At 49.0% G+C, this 18,404-nt stretch overlaps 1 protein-coding gene across 4 annotated transcripts in view; it reads left to right on the forward strand.

The window, feature by feature from the left end:
• Cdhr3 (cadherin related family member 3) overlaps positions 1 to 18,404 on the forward strand; it is a 58,478-nt gene that overhangs the window by 15,654 nt on the left and 24,420 nt on the right. For all 4 annotated transcript variants that reach the window (XR_007588779.1, XR_007588780.1, XM_050122333.1 and 1 more), the window contains exons 5-8: positions 4,415 to 4,509; positions 5,169 to 5,273; positions 10,168 to 10,316; positions 12,995 to 13,184. Coding sequence is in view for 2 of the 4 variants with exons in the window: in XM_050122333.1 (XP_049978290.1) it covers positions 4,415 to 4,509; positions 5,169 to 5,273; positions 10,168 to 10,316; positions 12,995 to 13,184 (539 nt within the window). In the remaining 2 variants the exon portion in view is untranslated. The remainder of the gene's footprint in view (positions 1 to 4,414; positions 4,510 to 5,168; positions 5,274 to 10,167; positions 10,317 to 12,994; positions 13,185 to 18,404) is intronic.

Here is an 18,404-nt window from a genome sequence, read left to right on the forward strand (position 1 = left end):
CAAAAAAAAAAAAAAAAAAAAAAAAAAAAAAAAAAAAAAAAAAAAAAACAGCTACAGAACTCCCAATACACAAACTTGTCCATGTCTCTTCAAAACATTTAAGTGATGCCATACACACTTAGCTCTTCCACACAGGCAGAAGCCAGGGTAGGCTATAGTAAGCAGCTTTTTATTGGTCTTTTCCCTTCTGTCAAGGCTTCCTTCCTTCTCCCTCCCTCCCCGACACCACCACCTACCACCCCCAGGGCTGGATGGGAGTAGCATAGGAAAAAAGAGAAAGAGGAATTGGTAGGAATGTTTGTTTGTTTCAAAAGATTCAGCTTGAACAGAGAAATCTAACTGACACACTGCGTTGTACTTCTAACCACCATAGCCTGAATGGGAGATTCTGGTCTGTGTGGGAGCTTCTTCTCTGGGTGAGGCTACAGGGTCCTGAATTCAGGCTTGAAATATCTTTGGGCCCCCTGGACTTGGGAGAACGTGGGTTCTCGCTTCCCTCTGGAAACTGGCTCCCTGTGGGATGGATGCCCTGTTCTCTAGGACAGAAGGCTGAATTCGCATTGATTTTTGTAGGATGGCTAGGAATGGCTGTGGAAGACACCAAGGTTATATTGCCAGCTTCTGCCATACTGTAGAAAGAAGCCAAGGGGAGGTTGCTGGCCCCCAGGGAGCTGACATTTCTGCAAACTGGGCCCCTTCATCTTCCCTCTGCCTATACGAAAAGCACTCTGCAGAGTGAATGGGAGAAAGGATGGGCCCGTGTCTTCCAAAAGGAAGCTTTTGTGACCAAGGGCAAACAGGAACCACCGGGAGCCCTCAAACAGGACTGTGGGAAGCAGAGAGCTTGTCTAACGAGCATTCGTTAGCTGAATTGATCTGATTACTCAGAACTTTCCTCAGCCAGGACTGGGGCAGAGGGGGCTGCGGTGCCTTTTCATTCTATTTAGTTTCTGTTTTCCAAGAATGAATATCAGGGGAGAGCTTTGATTAAACAAGCCTTTAAAAAGGAGGCAAGGATGCCAGGTTTTAGAGAAAGCCTTACTGAGTCGCTGGCAAGGGGCCACCTGACACAATGTTTCTAGTCTACGGATATTATCTCTTTTCTGAGAACGAAACTGTGTGTGCATGAACAAAGCGAGGAGATGGAAGGAGAAGAAATTAGCTTAGCACCAATTGTACACATGTTCACATATATGTAAAGATTGGATTCCAGGAAAGCAGCGTAATAGAAATGAAGACAATTCTCACGCCCTCAGTGTTTGCTTCCCAAACCGGTTCTACCCGTTGCTGTTTCTTTGGCTTTTTCTTTCCTACAGCAGTTACTGAGACCGTAGGCTGAACTCAAGATCTCACTGACAAATATACCATTGCTTCTTAAACAGACTCACAAAATGTTTTGCCCGATATTGTTGTTTTAAGATTTTTGAGGCTACCATGACTGACTTTTTGAGATAGGGTCTCATTTTGTATTGCAGGCTGCCCCGGAATCTGTGGCCATGCCCCCGGCTCTACCTCACAAGTGCGGGGATTACAGGCACAGAACACGGTACTCCACTTGTTTAGGATTTTCCAGAGAAGGGATTGTTGGTTGGTCTCTTGTCAGAGAGAGATTGGAAGTCTTTGGATACTTAACAAAGACTCTCTGAATGCCCACGTGAGGCAGTTTCTGTTACTCCATTTTTTTAAGGTGCTGCAGAGCTGGGAATTAAAGTCAGGGCCTTGTTCACATGATGACTTGACTTGGTCATGGTGTCTCTTCACAGCAAGAGAACAGGGACTAAGACAGACATCCTGAAGTTTCCTCCATGCAGGCTCTGTTGCTGTTATCCTGCACAAACTTACAGGGAATGGTGGAGCCAGGAGTCAAATCCAGAAGACCTCTTCCAGAATCTCATCCATAATTTACAATCCGAGTGTGTGACTTTTATATCCCAACTGTGTCTGAGAGATTTTGGTTCCTATCATTGCCCCTATTGCCCTCTCTTGGAATCCCTCAGTCTATCTGCCATGGCTGTATCCCAAGATTCCCTCTGCTTAGAACCAGATAAGTAGATTTGTCTCCCAGAGCCTTACAAGACGCACACAGAGAGCCCCTGGCTCTGGTGCTTATAGTAAAGGTCTCCACGAGTCCCTAAAACCTTGTTCTTCTATCGCGCCCAGCTTGAGCCTCTGGTTACTGATACAGGAGACCTTCCTGCAGGGAGGACTCAGCCCAAAGACACAGGATTGCTCTGCGTGTGAGCAGCTTACAACCCAACCTGTTGCTGCTCAGGCAAAGAACTGGAGCTATGGCAGGGGCTTGCAAAGGTGTGTCTATAAGGGACAGGGGATGTAGTCCTGAGAGAAGGTCACAGAGGAGAGCTCACAGGCAATGCCCAACTGTCTCCTCTTAAAACTGGGCAGGAGACCCATAAATGAACACTAAGAGGTTGTTGTTAAGTAAACCCCGTGTCTAAAATACTGCGCTGTCGTTAGCTAACGAGGCTGGTCGATCAGTGTGACGGCATGGATCTGTGGGCAACTCACACCGACCACACTTGATCTCTTCTGGACTCAGAAGCTAAACAGTTGACAGGAGACACAAGGCTATGAGGAAACGCTCAAGACGGAAATAAGAACTGCCATTGGATTAGCACATCATCTTGAGGTTTTAGAAAGTGTGTGTTTGCACAGAAAGACCAGGAATGAATCCATCCAAATGATGAGAAATCACATGGGGATTTCAGTTCGTCACTTTTTAATGTTTTTATGTCTTCCCCAATTTTTGTGTAAACGTATATTCACTACAACTAGAAAGAGATTATTGCACAACAAACAGAAAGTAAACGCCTCTCAGACTTTGTTTAAAGATTCCATATTGGCTCCAAAGGAGACTCTAATCTATTTTTCTGGCCACTCTTCTCTGGCCCTAGGAACTCTGCAGCAGCCACACACCACGTCTTTGGTTGGAGACATTGGCTGTGTGTCTTTGATCCTAGGCTTTGGGGGCTGTGGTTCTGGTTCCAAACCCTCCACTGGTTAGCTGGCTCTCTCATCTAAGGCCTTGGGGATACACCACCTCTCATCTTGGCAAGCAAAAGTGAAACCTTTTACCCCGTGAGCCCTTTGCAGTAAAGGGATATGAACCGTGTTCTTGTTGCCCTTCAGGCTTAACAATGTGCTTTCTCGTTCAGTCCTCCTGATGGCAAAGCATGGAGCCATCGGTGTGGTCCCTGGGTGACTGGCAGTGGGAGGGTGAGAAGATGTCCCTAGCCCTTCTTCTGCATCCCGTTCTCTTGCTTCCTTGACTCCATACTCCAAGCAAGGAAGCCATCTTGATGACCACCTGCAGAGGAATATAGCCATGGTCTTCCTGCGGGCTGGACCTTAGTGGGTTCTACATGAGCCTGCATGTTTCTATCAGACTTCATGGGTGTGACAGCCAACTGTCAAGAGAGTGGCATTGGGCACGGGTATGAAAAACAACAAAGGCCTTCAACTTCCCAAAGATAAGGAAAGCTTATTTTTATCAGTGGTCTTGTACCCAGGGTAAAGTTTAAGAACAGCGTATCCCCCAACTCTTAAGTCCTGCTGTCTCCCACATCCCCAAGTTACAATGGTCTCTCTCTTCCCTTCTGTCATTTCAATGAATGATCTTCAAGTTTCTGATCATCAGCTCCTTCAAGGATAAGCACAGGAATGCATTCATGGTGGCAGGGTCCTAGTCTCTAACGTGGGGTAGTGTGTTTAAGTAGTGTTTGATGTGGGAGTGGTTTCTTATTAATAAAGAAACTGCCTTGGCCCATTTTATTGGATAGAAAATTAGGTAGGCGGAGTATACAGAAGAGAATTCTGGGAGAAAGAAGCTGAGTGAGGAGTCGCCATGATTCTCCCGCTCCAGACAGAGGCAGGTTAAGATCCTCCCTGGTAAGCCAGCTCGTGGGCTACACAGAATATTAGAAATGGGTTAGAACAATATGTAAGAGCTAGCCAATAAGAGGCTACAGATAATGGGCCAGGCAGTGTTTGAAAGAATACAGTTTCTGTGTAATTATTTCTGGGCATAAGCTAGCCATGCGGGCGGCCGGGTGCCGGGGACGCAGCCTCGCTGCTCCTAATTCAACAAGTGTTGATAAGTAAAGGCACAGTGTCAGAGCCAAGGTCAGCAGAAGTAAGATGACAGAGACATGGAGAGGGAGGTGAGAGCTAGCAGCTGCCCTTCGACAGACGTTCAATAGTTGGGACAGCCCTTTAGGGAGTCCATCAGAGCCAGGGTTCCTACCAGATTTGCATCTAAAGACCTTGCTCCTCAGCAACCAGGACATCTCAGAACCGTTAATCTAGACATCTGCCTGGACCGTCCGCAGCATTGTGTAGACCAAACGTGCCAGATGAGGGTGTGCTGACACACATCGGACTTTCCCTTGTTTTGCAGTATTTCCTCATCTCTCCTTCAAAAAACTTCAGGGTGTCTGCAGACGGCACCCTCTTCTCTACCACAGAACTGGACTTTGAAGCAGGACACAAGAGGTAAACCTTTCCAACTACCTTCCCTGGAGAATGACTGTGTGTAACTCAAGGAAAAATAAGGGAATAGCCAGATACAAACACAAGGTTGGCGGGTCCCCACGCAGCCTGGGGTGCAGCTAGGACCTCAGCTTCAGCAGGGCCAAAACCATGGTGTAGGGGAGGGCATGCCCAGAGCTGGGGGCACAGGGTCGGGAGGGCAGCATCTGGACCACCGATAGTCAGAAAGTATGACGAGAAGTCAGGCTCTGAGGTGGAAGCCACAGGCCTTGGGAAAGCCAGGGGAGGCTCCCAGCTAGACTAGCCAAGAGAACGAGAGTGGTTGTTGAGGATAGGGTGTGGCTCTGTGGTGGAGCTTTTGTCTAGTGTAGGGAGGCCCGAGTTAAAATGTGAGCCTCAATTCCTGGAGAGTAGAACAGGTCCATTGCACGGACGTTGTAATGCGGAGAATATGACTTGGCTGGCTTTGACTCCAGACTGAGGAATGAGGGAGTGAGACCCGTGGCCAGAACTGGAAGGCAGCCCGGTAGCCTTTGAAGGTGCCTAAGAAGCAGGCGGCTGGAGAGGGGGCGCCGCTCGCCTCCGCTCCTTCCACTGCGTTTGCTTCCCCTGTGGCTGTCTCAGCAAGCCTGTCTCTTGCACTCGGAATGTTCCCCTGACAGCTTCAGTCTCCTCGTGGGAGTGAGAGACAGCTGGAACCTGACCGCCTCCACAACGCTCCGGGTGACCATTGTGAACATCAACGACGAGATCCCACGCTTTACCAGGTAGGCCCGAGGGCCAGAGGACAGGGCTCAGAGAGTCTGCTGCCATAGCTGTCTGAGACACGCCGAGAGATGTGCTTTGCTCTGGCCTAGAGGGGAGAGACGAGACATAGAACTCTCCAGGGTCCTTCATGCCCCTTGGCCCCCTGTTCCCTCTTTGCTCGCCACACCTCCTGACCCCCCACATTTATTCACATGCACCATGGGACTGCGGGCATGGTGGAAAGAGGAGCAGCGGCTGAGCATAGTGCTCCCTCTGAGTCCGTGTACAAACGCAGAAGATGAATACAAGGCTTGGTTAATAGCATGCCCCGTGTCAATAATAGAACCTAGAGGCCCATGATGGTATCATAAGCCCGCTGGCGTGGCAGTTTCTTCTTGGCTTGGTGAGCCCAGAAAGACACCTGGCTGTGGCACCCACATTTCATGCAGCAGGGGCCTGCTGCACGTGGGGATTCGGGAAGGTGAGAGGGGAATTAGAGGCGGCAGATGCCCTGCAGAGCCGCCTTGCTCTCTGCTACCCTGTGGGCACAGGCCCCAGCCACAGGGAAACAGCGCCATCGTGTGCTCGGAGGTCAGCAGCATTAACGGCTGCGAACAAATCACAGCACAAGCTACTCTCCAAACCCAAAGGCAGGGCACAGTTATCATTTTTCCATTGAAAGCAAAACTAGAGCTGGAAAGGTGGCGCAGCGGTTAAGAGGACGTATTGCTCTTACGGAGGTCTAGAATCTGTTTCTCCGTACCCAGCACCTGCCCTGGGCAGCTCACACTGGTCCATTACTTCAGTCCCAGGGGATCCAATACTCTCTTCCAGCCTTCTCCGGCGCCTGCACTCACGTGTTTACACACACACACACACACACACACACACACACACATAGACATATGCGTAATAAAATAGACCTTTGAAACTATTAAAAATAGCTGGCCAGTGGTGGTGTATGCCTTTAATCCCAGCACTCCGGAGACAGAGGCAGGCAGATCTCTGTGAGTTTGAGGTCAGCCTGGTCTACAGAGTGAGTTCCAAGACAGCCAGGGCTACATAGAGAAACCCTGTCTCAAAAATAACCAATATATACACATATACATATATACTTATATAACATTTATTATTACATACAATATATTATGTATTATATATTTTAATCATATATATTTAATCATTGCATTTACCTATTTCTGTATATTTACATATTTATGTTATATATGTATATGATAGAATGAAAATATTTGAAACAGCCACAAGCATTATAGCAAGGTGGAGCACTTGCAAACGTATTTTAAGAGGACTGGAAAGTAGGTTCCATACATAAAGTGCTCACTGTGTTCAATCCCTAGAACCCACGCAGAAAAGCCAGGTGTGCTTACACACTTACAACCCCAGTGTTGGGGAGACAGAGACAGATAAACCTGGGGTTCACTGGCCAACCAGCCAAGCCTCCTTGGTGAAAGGCCCTGTCTCAAATAAGAAAACAAGTGGACAGCCTTGAGGAACAACATCCAAGGATGTTCTCTGGCTTCCGTATGCACGTGTACTGCATGCATTAGAACATGCAAGCAGACACAAAACCAAACATGTTTTAAGACTGGGAGGTCTTAAGGGTACTGTGCGTGCAGGCTAACTTCACGCCCCTTTGCAAACCCAGCACAGTGGAGACGCTTCTGTTGCCCCACTGGCTCCAGCTGTGGTTCAGCGGCTGCAGCAACAAGTAGTCGTCCTTGGGATGCTCTCAGCAGTTCCTGGAGCTGGGTCCAGAGCATTTCTACAGATGGGTTGGCCTAGAAATAGACACCAGTAGGTTGAGAAAGATCTAGGAAGGTGGTAGCTATGGGGTTGGCACCCCTATGGCCGGAAATAGTCCCCACAGCACAAATGAGGAGCACACAGTAATCTCTGGTGCGAATCTGCTTTGAACCATGTCTTCTGAAATACAGCAATAAGCTGTTTAGCAGAGAGGGGAACTGACCACCAGAGGCACCTTCGGACTCCGGTTCTCACTTGTGATTTGAGAGCTGGACCAGAGTCAGCTCTGAGTTGGTTTGCTTCATGTTCATGGATGGCGTCAAGGTGTGTCTGCAGGAGCCTGCACTCCAGAAGTGGGGTGGGGCAGGACACTGCCTCATTTTGCTCAGGCTGTTCAATTACAAGCGGCAGAGCACTTTATTCTACATGTCGGCAAGTAGCTCTTCCTCCCTCTGCTGATTCCTTTGTAGCTGCTTGTCCTCTTGTAATGGGTGCCAGCCAGGCAATGATGTCTAGGGTGCTCATTCACAGGGAGGAGGTTACCCGATCACACAGAGAACGTGATTACCCACCCACTGTGGTCCTGAGCTCTGGCCCTCAGGTGTAGAGCGGAGCTGAGTGGGGATGTGAATGATAATCATGTTTATCCTTTCTGGTTATTTTTAAAGATTCATTTATTACGTATACAGTGTTCTGCCTGCAGGCCAGAGGACGGCACCAGGTCTCATTCCAGATGGTGTGAGCCACCATGTGGGTGCTGGGAATTGAACTCAGGACCTTTGGAAGAGCAATCAGTGCTCTTAACCACTGGGCCATCTCTCCAGTTCCTCTCTATTTTGGGAGACTGAAATCAGAGCTTTTTGATGGATAATATTCTTTATAGACATAAATCTTAGATCAAATACTAAAACTTTATTTTCTGCCTCACTTGCTGTCAGGGCAATGAGGCGCTCTCCCCAGCAGCCAGCCCTGTTTCTTTCATAAGAACCTGGCACAGCCAGCATGAACTGTAGAACTGTAGAGTCATCGAGCAGGGTTTAAGCTCACAGCCCGACTTGAACCAGATGCTTCTCGGTGGCAGGGCTGTCTCACACGATGGAGTTTGTTTAGAAGCATCTTCAACATGGGAAGAACAGTTCCCTCCCCAAGTTGTGACAACCAAAAGATGTGTCTAAATATAATCTCCTCCCTACCCCCCCCCACACACATACAGGTCCAGAACGACTGCCTAGAAGGAGTCAAAGATGGGAGTGAGGGCAGATTCCTCCCGTGGTGTCTTCTGTCTGTCCTAGGCAGCCTGGGACTCACTGTTACCTCTGACCCTGGGGAGTGCGTGCACACCCCTGTCTGTCTCAGTGGACCCTCCGGTCTCTGGGGCTCTGGGTCCTGCATTTCCAGTGAGCTCACTGGTGATGCTGGCATCGCTGGTGCCGGGAGTAACGTAGAGAGCCCAGGACAAGGCTTTGCAGGCGGCGAGTATCTTTATTGCCTTTTCTGCGACTGTGATAAAACACCATGGCCCAGGCTACTCACACAAGGGAGGGTGTTTGGGGGGCTGACAGTCCCCCAAACTGTCAGAGGATCAGACTGCATCACCATCGCTGCAGGGAAACAGGACCCCAGCGGGTAGAGCAACAGCTTAGCGCTCACATCTGTACCTCAATGGGGAAGCGGAGCTCAAACTGGGAAGGGGGAGTCTTTGGAACCTCAAAGCTTACCCCCAGTGACAGACTTCCTCCAGCAATGCCACACCTCTTAAGCCTCCCCCCAAAGCAGCAACTAGGGAGTAAATATTCAAGTGCCAGAAACGATGGGGTACATTTTATCCTTCAAACCACCAAGTACCTTTATAACCCTAGCTGGGAAGTTACTAGACCCAGTCGAGTGGATAGAAGAGAAAACATCCTGCATTAGAGACAGAGTTCCGTCAGCTCTAGAAGACAAGGCCACCTCTCTCATCTGGCTTTATCTCTGGTCCCTGCTGCCCCTGGCTCCTCTGCCTCTGCCTACTTCTGTCTCACACTCTGAGAAGGGAGATGGCAAGTGAGAAAGAGGCCACAAGGGCTCACTCAGTGGGACACCAGACAGGGAGGCCCGCACACTGGAGTGACTTCTTAGGCAAAACAAGCTTACTCCTCCCCAACAATGGGGTACGTGGTGGGAGACCACCCCCCCCATGGATGCTGTTTGAGCCCAGGTCTTGGGGAATAGCCCATGGGGTACGCTAAGATGAAGGCCTGGGTTCAGATTGTTTCTGCTTCTCTTGAGTTCAGCCCCAGGCTCTGTCTTGTGTCTGCTTCCTCTGGTCCACCCTGTGGGATAGCTGTGGTGAGGTGGGGGCAGCAGAGTGGTCAGAGCCCTCGACCTGAGAGAGCAGCATTTAGAGCTGAGACGAGGTCTGGCTTCAAGGAGGGACCACAAAGGGAAATGGCACCTTAGGAAACAGGGCTCTGCCACACTGAAATGATCTCACTACTGGCCTTTTACAAACGCATGGGGGTCTGAGAAACGTGGGTACGTTGGGCCCTTGGAGTTCTATTATACACAGTAACCCTTCGGGAACAGTGCCATGTGTGACTGCCAGGGGCGCCTCAGTTGAGAGAGCTAACCTGGGGATGAGTGCCACCTGGAAAGATGCCCACGTTCGGTGTGGAAATGTTGTATCCGCGGGCAAAAGAAGAAGAAATAAACAAAAATCGGAGATGCTAGAATAGGAAGCAGGTTCCACGGGGGTAGATTCCCCAGGGTAGAGTCATGCGCAGTGGGGAAACCTGCGGTCCTGAACGTCGCATCCGGATGGGTTCTTTAAAAGGATCCAGACAAACGGGGAGGAGAGACGCTGACTGCGTGGCTGTATCTTTATGTGAGGGGGTGTTAAAGATAGAAGGCGTCAGGCAGGTCGTCAGTGGCTGTGCCCGTGTAAATTGCCGCAGAAGCAGCAGCCTGGCACGCCTCTGCACCTTCAAGGATGTGATCTTTGGAAATACAGACGCCAGTCACCCTCCTTTCAGTGGCTGTGTTCTCTGCATGTTGATGCCACTCAAGCAATGCGGTGCTATATTTAGCACACCCCAAAATACCTACAGCCCAGTCCGCACCCTCCCCTTTCCCCTGCAAATTAGCCACGTCTGCAGTGTTTTTTTGTTCCAGCCCAAGGAGAGAGTACTCCATCCCAGAGGAAGTGCGTCCAGGAACCATCGTGGCAAACATCACGGCAGAGGATCCTGATGACGAGGGCGTTCCTGGCCACCTCCTCTACAGCATCACTACCGTCAGCAGCTACTTTGTCATAGACCAGCGTGAGTCATCCACAGCATCCTATCCCGTAGCGGCTAATGCAGCTGCTGGAGTGGTTGGCAATGCTGTCTTCCTCACTGGCACGTGGCCTGCCGTTCTCTCCAGGTTCAGCCTTCGTTGTCAGGGAAAGGATAGATGAAAGGCAACCAGCCAAGATCGTGGCGCCTGAGCAGGGCTGACTGTGAACAGCTGGGTCACCTGTCACCTTTATGGAGGGGGGTGAATTTTTTTTCTTCACTGCCATTAAGATTAAGATTGAAATCCCTATAAATAGAATTTATATATCTCCATCTATGTGGAAATGAAGACTAAGGGATACAAGGGAAATGTATTTTATATTTTTTTGTTTATTTTGAGACGAGGTTTCTCTGTGTAGCCCTGGCTGTCCTAGAACTCGCTCTGTGGACCAGGCTGGCCTTGAACTCAGAGATCTGCCTTAGTGCTGAGATTTAAAGGTATGTGCCACCACTGCACAGTGCCTTTTTTTTTTTTCCTGCAAGTGGTATGCAACTCTGTCTGAGCTATAATTTGCTATGAATCAACTCAGGGCAATCCTCCTGCTTAAGCTTCTTGTTTACTGGAGTTACAGACATTAACCACTAGTCCTGTCTGGAAAATTGCATTTCTATACCATTTGATGAGAAAGTAAAGGAGTAATTATGATTATTATTATGATTATGGGGGACCAAGTGTCTAAAGCTGGTGTTCGATGTCTCTGCCCTTCTAGATGGTGACGCTTACCAATCTCTGGGCAAATCTCTCGAGTGAAGGCCTGATAGCTTTCTCTTGGGGAGGACAGAATGAGGGTAGAGAGGCCCCCCTGCTTCTCCTGTTACCTCAGATTTCAGGGTGCTCTGTGTGAGCCCCATCACTCCCTGGAAGGCGCCTGTAAAGATGCTTGATCTCCTGCCCTGTGCACACATTTCTAAGGATGCAGAGTGGTATGGACTTAACTGAAATAAAGTAACGGCAGATGTGCAATGTCAATGTCTTCAGTAGTTGCATTAAAAAATGAAATTACAGCCAGACAGTGGTGGTGCACGCCTTCAATCCCAGCACTCGGGAAGCAAAGGCAGGCAGATCTCTGTGAGTTCTGGAACAGCCTCGTCTACAGAGTAAGTTCCAGGACAGGCTCCAGAGCTACAGAGAAAAACCCTGTCTTGAAAAACTGAAAAATAAACAAGTAAATAAATAAATAATAAAATAAAATCACTCTTTAGATCCAAAATATTGTAATTGCAGCATGACTGATATTTAAAATCAATTGAGATAGCTTATATTATTTTGTTTGGAAGCTTGCGTATTTTATACTTGAAGCACATCTCAGTCCAGACTGGCCTCATTTGGGGGTTAAACAGCTTCATGTGGCTAATGATGGTGCACTGGACAAAGTCTCTCTAGATCAGCTTGGTAGATCGTGGGCGCTCGTGTTCCCGCACGAGCAGCCTTGCGCAGAACATGAGCTTCCTCTCCTCTGGAACAGCCACCTTCCTAAGACTTTGTCCTCACCAGACGTTATGCTGAGCAGCTGCACATATCCTTCCCAGGCACTTACATAACCCAATGCACTAACAAAGGAAAACCAAGGGCTTGAGAGAGACCTAGACAGACAGGTTCAGTGAGTTTTCCCAAGAGCCCCAGCTCACAGAAGGACTTGGAAGTCCACGCCAGATGATTCTAGAGTCTGTCCTCTTAGCCACTATACAAACCCATCTCCATAAATCCAGGCCACATCAGACCTTTGGACTTCACTTTAAATAATGCCTTTGTGGAAACCAGCATCAGACTATCCCAGACCAGGTGTCACTGGTCCTATGAGCTTTTGAGTACACCTAGTCTGAGCCTGGTGATGAGTGTGCAAAGCCTGCACCTGGGATCTATGTCTGGAAACTTCTGAAGGCTTTTGATATTGACAACCTCACAGAGCTAAGAGTGTAGTGATAGATGATCTTAGGTGAAAATTCTGTTCACTCCAGTGTTGCAAAAATTAACCTTTACAAGCACGCACACACCCACGCATGCACGCACGTGTGCGTACACACACACACACACACACACACACACACAGCAGACACACAGTAGTGCTGGGGATTGAACCAAGGGCGCTTTCCATTCCAGGCTGACACTCTGCCTCAGAGCTAAAGTCTCGCCTCCCCCTTTTTTTGAATATTTACATTAAAACTGGTTCTAAGTAATAAAAATGAAAGCAAATCAAGCTAAGCATGAAACTGGGGAAAGAAGGAGAAGAAGAAAAGAGAACAGGGGAGTAGAGGAGAGGGGAGACACATCTCATCAGAAGGAGTCAAGTGATCAGGGCAGAGGAGGGATGTGAGCCAGCGCTGCCCCAAGGATCTGGGCTTTCACTTGTAGCTCCAGCGGTAGCCTCACTCCTTCTCAAAGTGTGTTTCTTAGCAACAGATTCTCCAATAATTGAAGTCAGTTACCCACCTGTTCAGTCAGCTGTGGACAGTGCTGTACCCAGGGCTCAACCCTGGACAGCAGGGTCAGGTCAGGTGTCCAATAATGTCAAAGAGAAGCACACATCCTTTTACAGAGAGACTTGTCTGTACAGCGCTATCCCCAGGGTAAACCAGCCATCATTCTAGAACCGTCATTCCTGTGCTCCCCATGTTCCTTGTGCCTTTGTCCTTCATTTGACCTCTAACCTCTGCCTTCTTAGTGACTGGGACAATCCAAGTGGCCCAAAGGCTAGATCGAGATGCAGGCGAACTGAGACAGAATCCCATCGTTTCTCTGGAGGTTCTGGTGAGGGACAGACCCTCTGGGGGTCAGGAGAACCGTATCCAGATAACCTTCACTGTGGAAGACATCAATGACAACCCCGCAACCTGCAGCAAGCTCACCTTCAGGTACTGGTGTTGAAATGTGTTCCCTCTTGGGTGGCCCTCGATCTCTGGCTTCTCTGACCTCGGATAGCGTCAGGAAAATGACGCTGACAAGCAGGTTTGAGTGTCCCATTTTATTCAGAGGTCTTTTTCTTGTTCTTTTCCCTTCCTCTTTCATTCCTTCCCTCTTCACTACTGTTCCTCTTTCTAAGTGTGCTTACAGTTAATTTGCATTTCATCCCCTTTGCACCAAGGGTCCTCTCTGGACTGTGTCTTGTCTTTATTTATTGCCCCCAGAGGTGAGAAAGTGCTGTTAGTGGTTGTAATGGAGTCAGGATTGCTAACTAGGATCTCCCAAAAACACCCATAATAAGTAATATGAATAAACCAAACTAAGTACTGGGGTAAAGCAAAGGAAAGCATCTAATTCATCCTCCACAGCTTAATAAATGAGAGAGAAATACAGATGCATGTGGGACATGAATTATTTTATATATGTATATGTGTGTGTGCATGCACGTGTGTGTATGTATTGCTCTTTGACTCTAATTAGTTCACAATAATTTTAAAATAAAGTCCTCTAATAATGACTTATTTTTATTATATGTGTGTTAGTATTTGACCTGCATACATGTCTGTGTACTGCATGTATGTTTAGTGCTTGTAGAGCTCAGAGGAGGGCATCAGATCCCCCGGAACTGGAGTTATGGAAAGTTAGTTATGATCCACAGAGGTGTTAGGAGCTGAACCCAGGTCCCCTGGAGGAGCAGCAAACTGTCGTACATGCTGAACTTCTCTTCAGCCCCACGAAGTCCTTTTTGCTTCTGGGTTACTATGCTTTCCTTTTTCTTAAACCATAGTATTGTCTTTTTTGCTGTTTTGACAAAAGCCACAAGATTGGGAATTTGTCCACAATAGCTTCAGGTCTGTGGTTTCCATGTTAGCCAGTCTTTGGAAGTCTGAACGGGGGCAGTGTTGGGGTGGGGTGTGCATCAGCAATGACCTTTGTGGGCTGAGTCCCACGTCCAAGGTAGGGCTGGAAATCAGAACTGATCTCTGTGTTGATGACCCTATAGACAAAGGCTCTTGGGTTGTCTTGACTGGGTTTTCAAGTTTGCTCCAGGTGGCTTTGAGCAGACTCAATACAGAGCATGGCCATGCAAAAGATAAAGAGTCCCAGACAAAGACCATCCTGGGCAAGCAATAGCTGTCAAGTTCATGTGTTATGGTTATGAGCAGCTCCTGACTTCTACAGCTTGCCTGCTCTGCTCAGTGTTCGAGGGTCAGTGTGATGACTTCGAGTCTGTCCTAACACATCTCAGATCCTCCATGCACCTTGACCTATTCCCCGGAAGTCAGCCTTCTTCCACCTTCTAAAAGGTCCGTCTCTGTAAGGCATCCCTCTGCACACAGCACTCTCTAGTCCTCAGTTTCAGTTTTAGGGTCTTCTCTCTCCACTGGTACTTTCCAGTCTCTGGTAGCAAGGATGCTCAATTCTGTTTTTCTCACCCCGCTTTTTCAAGACAAGTTTTCTCTGTGTAGCTCTGTAGATCAGGTTGGCCTTGAACTCACAGAGATCTGCCTCCCGAGTGCTGGGATTAAGGGTGTGCACCACCACAACTGATTGCTCCACTTTTATTAACCCTGAGATATGTGTCAGCCTTGCAATTCCCACACACACCAATACACCCACCCCTTTGTAATCATCTCTTTACTAAATCTAGAATCATCCTTGTTTGCCATCTACTTCCTGCTGAGACCTGGTTGACGCAGTCACAGGCTGGACCATGTTGTGGACTGCTATCCAAACTTGTGCATTCCAGATGCTCAGTCTCTTTGATGGGAAGGGATGGGTGCCACAGATAGTTAGGATGTGACTTTCACAACACCACAGGCACAGTCTAAACCCCATCTGCTACGGGAATGGCCCTGTAGACGGAGCAGAGCTTTGCTGAACCACTCACGTCCCTTGGAAATCTCCATTAATGCTGGCCCTGTGCAGCGGCCCCAGTAAGTCCTGGAAACGTCTCTTTATCCCAAGTCTTCAGGCTCTTTGTTACTGCACATGGAGGGGTATCAGTGCCTGGAGCAGACTGTGCTGTCTCAAGTCTCTTGGTTTGTTTTCTCCTTTGCTCGTATCTGTTCATCGAATGTTCTGGCTTCCTGTGGTCTCAAGTCCCCTGAGGTGGTAGGGCAAATTACCCAGTGAAATCACATTTTGAATGTCGCCGGTCCTCCAGTCCAGGCAAGCCCACGGAGAGTCCTGCTCCTGATTTTCTCTCTAAATTAGCCCCGAAGTCCATCACACTAAGTCAGTAACTGCGCTAATTATATTCAAGTCTGAAGATAATTCTAAATAATGCAGTCGCCACCTCCAGGCATCTCCAAAGATGATAACTCCTGTGTGTGAGGGGAGGGCTGTTGAAGGCTGAGAGGAATTGTAAGTGAGGTGGGTCCTTGAGAGGCTCCTTCCTTTGAGCTCTAAAGTGGAAATCTTCAAGACCTCAGCCTGCATGTCCACGACACCCGAACATACAGACCTGTGGTACTGAAAGCCCTGTCCGTGTATCCGCCACCCCATCCTTCATCCCTCTCCATCCCAGCCATCACAACCCCAAGCATAAACGCCAAACAAAACCCCAGGACAAGGGGAAAGGAACCGCATAGTCTCTGACATTTACACTAGAGCACTGTGTCTTGGCACCTACAGATGGGCTGGAGGGTGGGAGGGCTGGGTGCCAGCATTCATGAAGAGCAGCTGGGTGGTAGCTGGAGGCTCAGAGGCTGTGGGTGGGTGGGGCAGGACAGCCTGGAGGAGGAGGTCCTTTCAGACGCCCCCGTCTTTGCACCAGGAGGCTGCAGCGTTCCCAGGTTGATGGTGGATGGGCCCAGGGCTCCAGTGGAGGCACCGAAGGCGGCGAGATGGCCTCTGGTCAGGCTGTAAATTGTCCAGCCCTTGGCTGAAACTGCTTTGCAAGCTGTTCATGAACAGGAGGCGGATCCAGAAAGCTGCTGGGCCAGCCACCTTTGCATGGTGAGGGCCTCAGCCTTCTGTTGGCTGCAAAAGAGAAAAGAGGCTTCCCTTAGAGGCAGGGATTGACAAATGAGGGGGGGGGTGGCTTCCCAAGAAACACGTTTGCGGGGTGGGGGAGGATACCAAGTCTTGGGGAAAAATGAAAAGAGCGTGTCAAAACTGTTGGTGTAGCTTACGGTGATTGCCTAACGTGCAACAGGCCCTGGGTTAGCTCTTCAACACACACACACACACACACACACACACACAGAGGGAGGGGGCAGACAGACAGACAGACAGACAGAACTGTGCACTCTGGTACCAGGATCCTGAATTGCTCAGATGACACTCTCTACCAGATCCGCAGTACTTAAATCAATGCTCCGCAAACATCCATGGTTTAGATAAAATTATATTATTGATGGTGTTATGGGGAGCTCACTCAGGCATAGTGTACAGACAATTGGAAGTCTTTATTCTAGCGTCTAGGACCACACCCAAGTGCTTAGGAACCTGGGTGGAACCCCAAGCGTCCAGAACATGGGGTTTTTAAAAGCAGACTCCACATCCTGCATCTCCAGGGCTTTGGAAAAGTAAAGCCGTTTGAAGCAAGCAGTCTTAGCAGACGCTAAGGTAAGTTAGCTAGGACATCCTGACCCTGGGTTCCTAGAATAGAGTTGGGTAGGTTCCCACAGAAGGCTGGGAGAAAGAAGCCCAGTCATAGGGGTCGCCATGATTCTCCCACTCCAGACAGACGCAGGTTAAGATCTTTCCTGGTAAGCCACCTCGTGGGCTACACAGATTATTAGAAATGGGTTAGATCAATATGTAAGAGCTAGCCAATAAGAGGCTGGAACTAATGGGACAAGCAGTGTTTAAAAGAATACAGTTTCCGTGTAATTATTTTGGGGCATAAGCTAGCCGTGCGGGCGACCGGGTGCCAAGGACGCAGCCCCGCTGCTCCTATTACAACAGTTCTCCATCAAGGAGACCAGATTCCAGTTAAACCTGGGATGGCCTCAGCAAGAATACAAGATGGAGGAACCTCTGCCCTGCCTTGCCCCATCACGTTCCCCACTGGTTCTATGGCATGAGTCAAATCATTGACCCATCCTGTTCTAGAGGGGCACAGTTGGTTCTAGGGACCAGTAGCTCAGTTGTCCATGCAGTTGAGGATGTCGGGTCCCTCTGTTAGCCCAATCGGGTTAAGAATCACGGTCTGGCTAATGCTGAGAGCAAGGTGATCAGCCTTGGTGACCAGGTGACCAGAGACTGATAGCCAATCATCTGATCTATGCCTCCCTTTTCCCCTTTCTTTGAGGTTCTCCCTGGACATGGCAAAGTTTTCTATAATTGAACATAATCGGTCATGATAGAAAGAGCAGATTTCCCCTACAGTCATACATGATCCTCTCCATGTCATCAAGAGAAGATGTAAGCCACTTCTGCTACGGAGTCTGCTTGCTTCTCTAGTCTTGACTTGAGTCCTCTTGTCCTAGTCCACTTGTTTAGTCAGTTTTCTCAAGTTTTTATCACTGATTGTGAGGACCAATGCTCCTATGACTGTCGCCCCGGCAATACTGGCCCCAGTCGGGAGCAGGACAAGGATGGGAGCAGCTTGTTTTTCCCACTGCAGCCTGGGTCCTTGTTGATGTGTGCTCTTCCTCCCCATTCTCTAGGCACACCTGGGCAGGGACCTGGTGTGTTGGGATGCCTGAGGAGACACGTTTAGTTAAACCGTTGGTACATGCCCACCAAGTGGTCTCAGGGGCCACAAAGTTTGGCTGCTGATGGAAGAATTGACCTGGAGAGTGGACTAGCAAGCGCTGGAGTAAAGTGAGGTTTCTCCATCAAAAGTCCCGGACACCAGGCAGGTTCCAGCTCCCTGCATGTCCCCCAGTATCAGCTTATGCTGTTCCTAGTTGCAGTTGTTTGTATTTGCTGGGGGACCGATGGTCTAGTTGGTGCCTAGCCCTGTGTAGTAAGGGGTTGAGGGTTCAACACAGTCAGCAATTCTGACCCATTCCATCTATGAGTGGTCAGATAAACTGTGAACCTTGTCAAGGGTAGAGAGTACAGAAGGGGAACCCCAGTCCTGCCAATGGGGTCTAGTGTGGTAGTGCTGTTAGTGCTGGCTGCAGCCAATCTCACAGAGGGAATGTTGGTTGCAGTTGACTTCTTTCTCTTGGACTATTGGGACCCGTCAGTCTGGGGTCTGGAGAGGTGGCCTC

This window comes from Alexandromys fortis, unplaced genomic scaffold (genome assembly GCF_014885135.2).
Source record: "Alexandromys fortis isolate MF-2015 unplaced genomic scaffold, M_Fortis_MF-2015_v1.1 scaffold_201, whole genome shotgun sequence".
Lineage (NCBI taxonomy): Eukaryota > Metazoa > Chordata > Mammalia > Rodentia > Cricetidae > Alexandromys > Alexandromys fortis.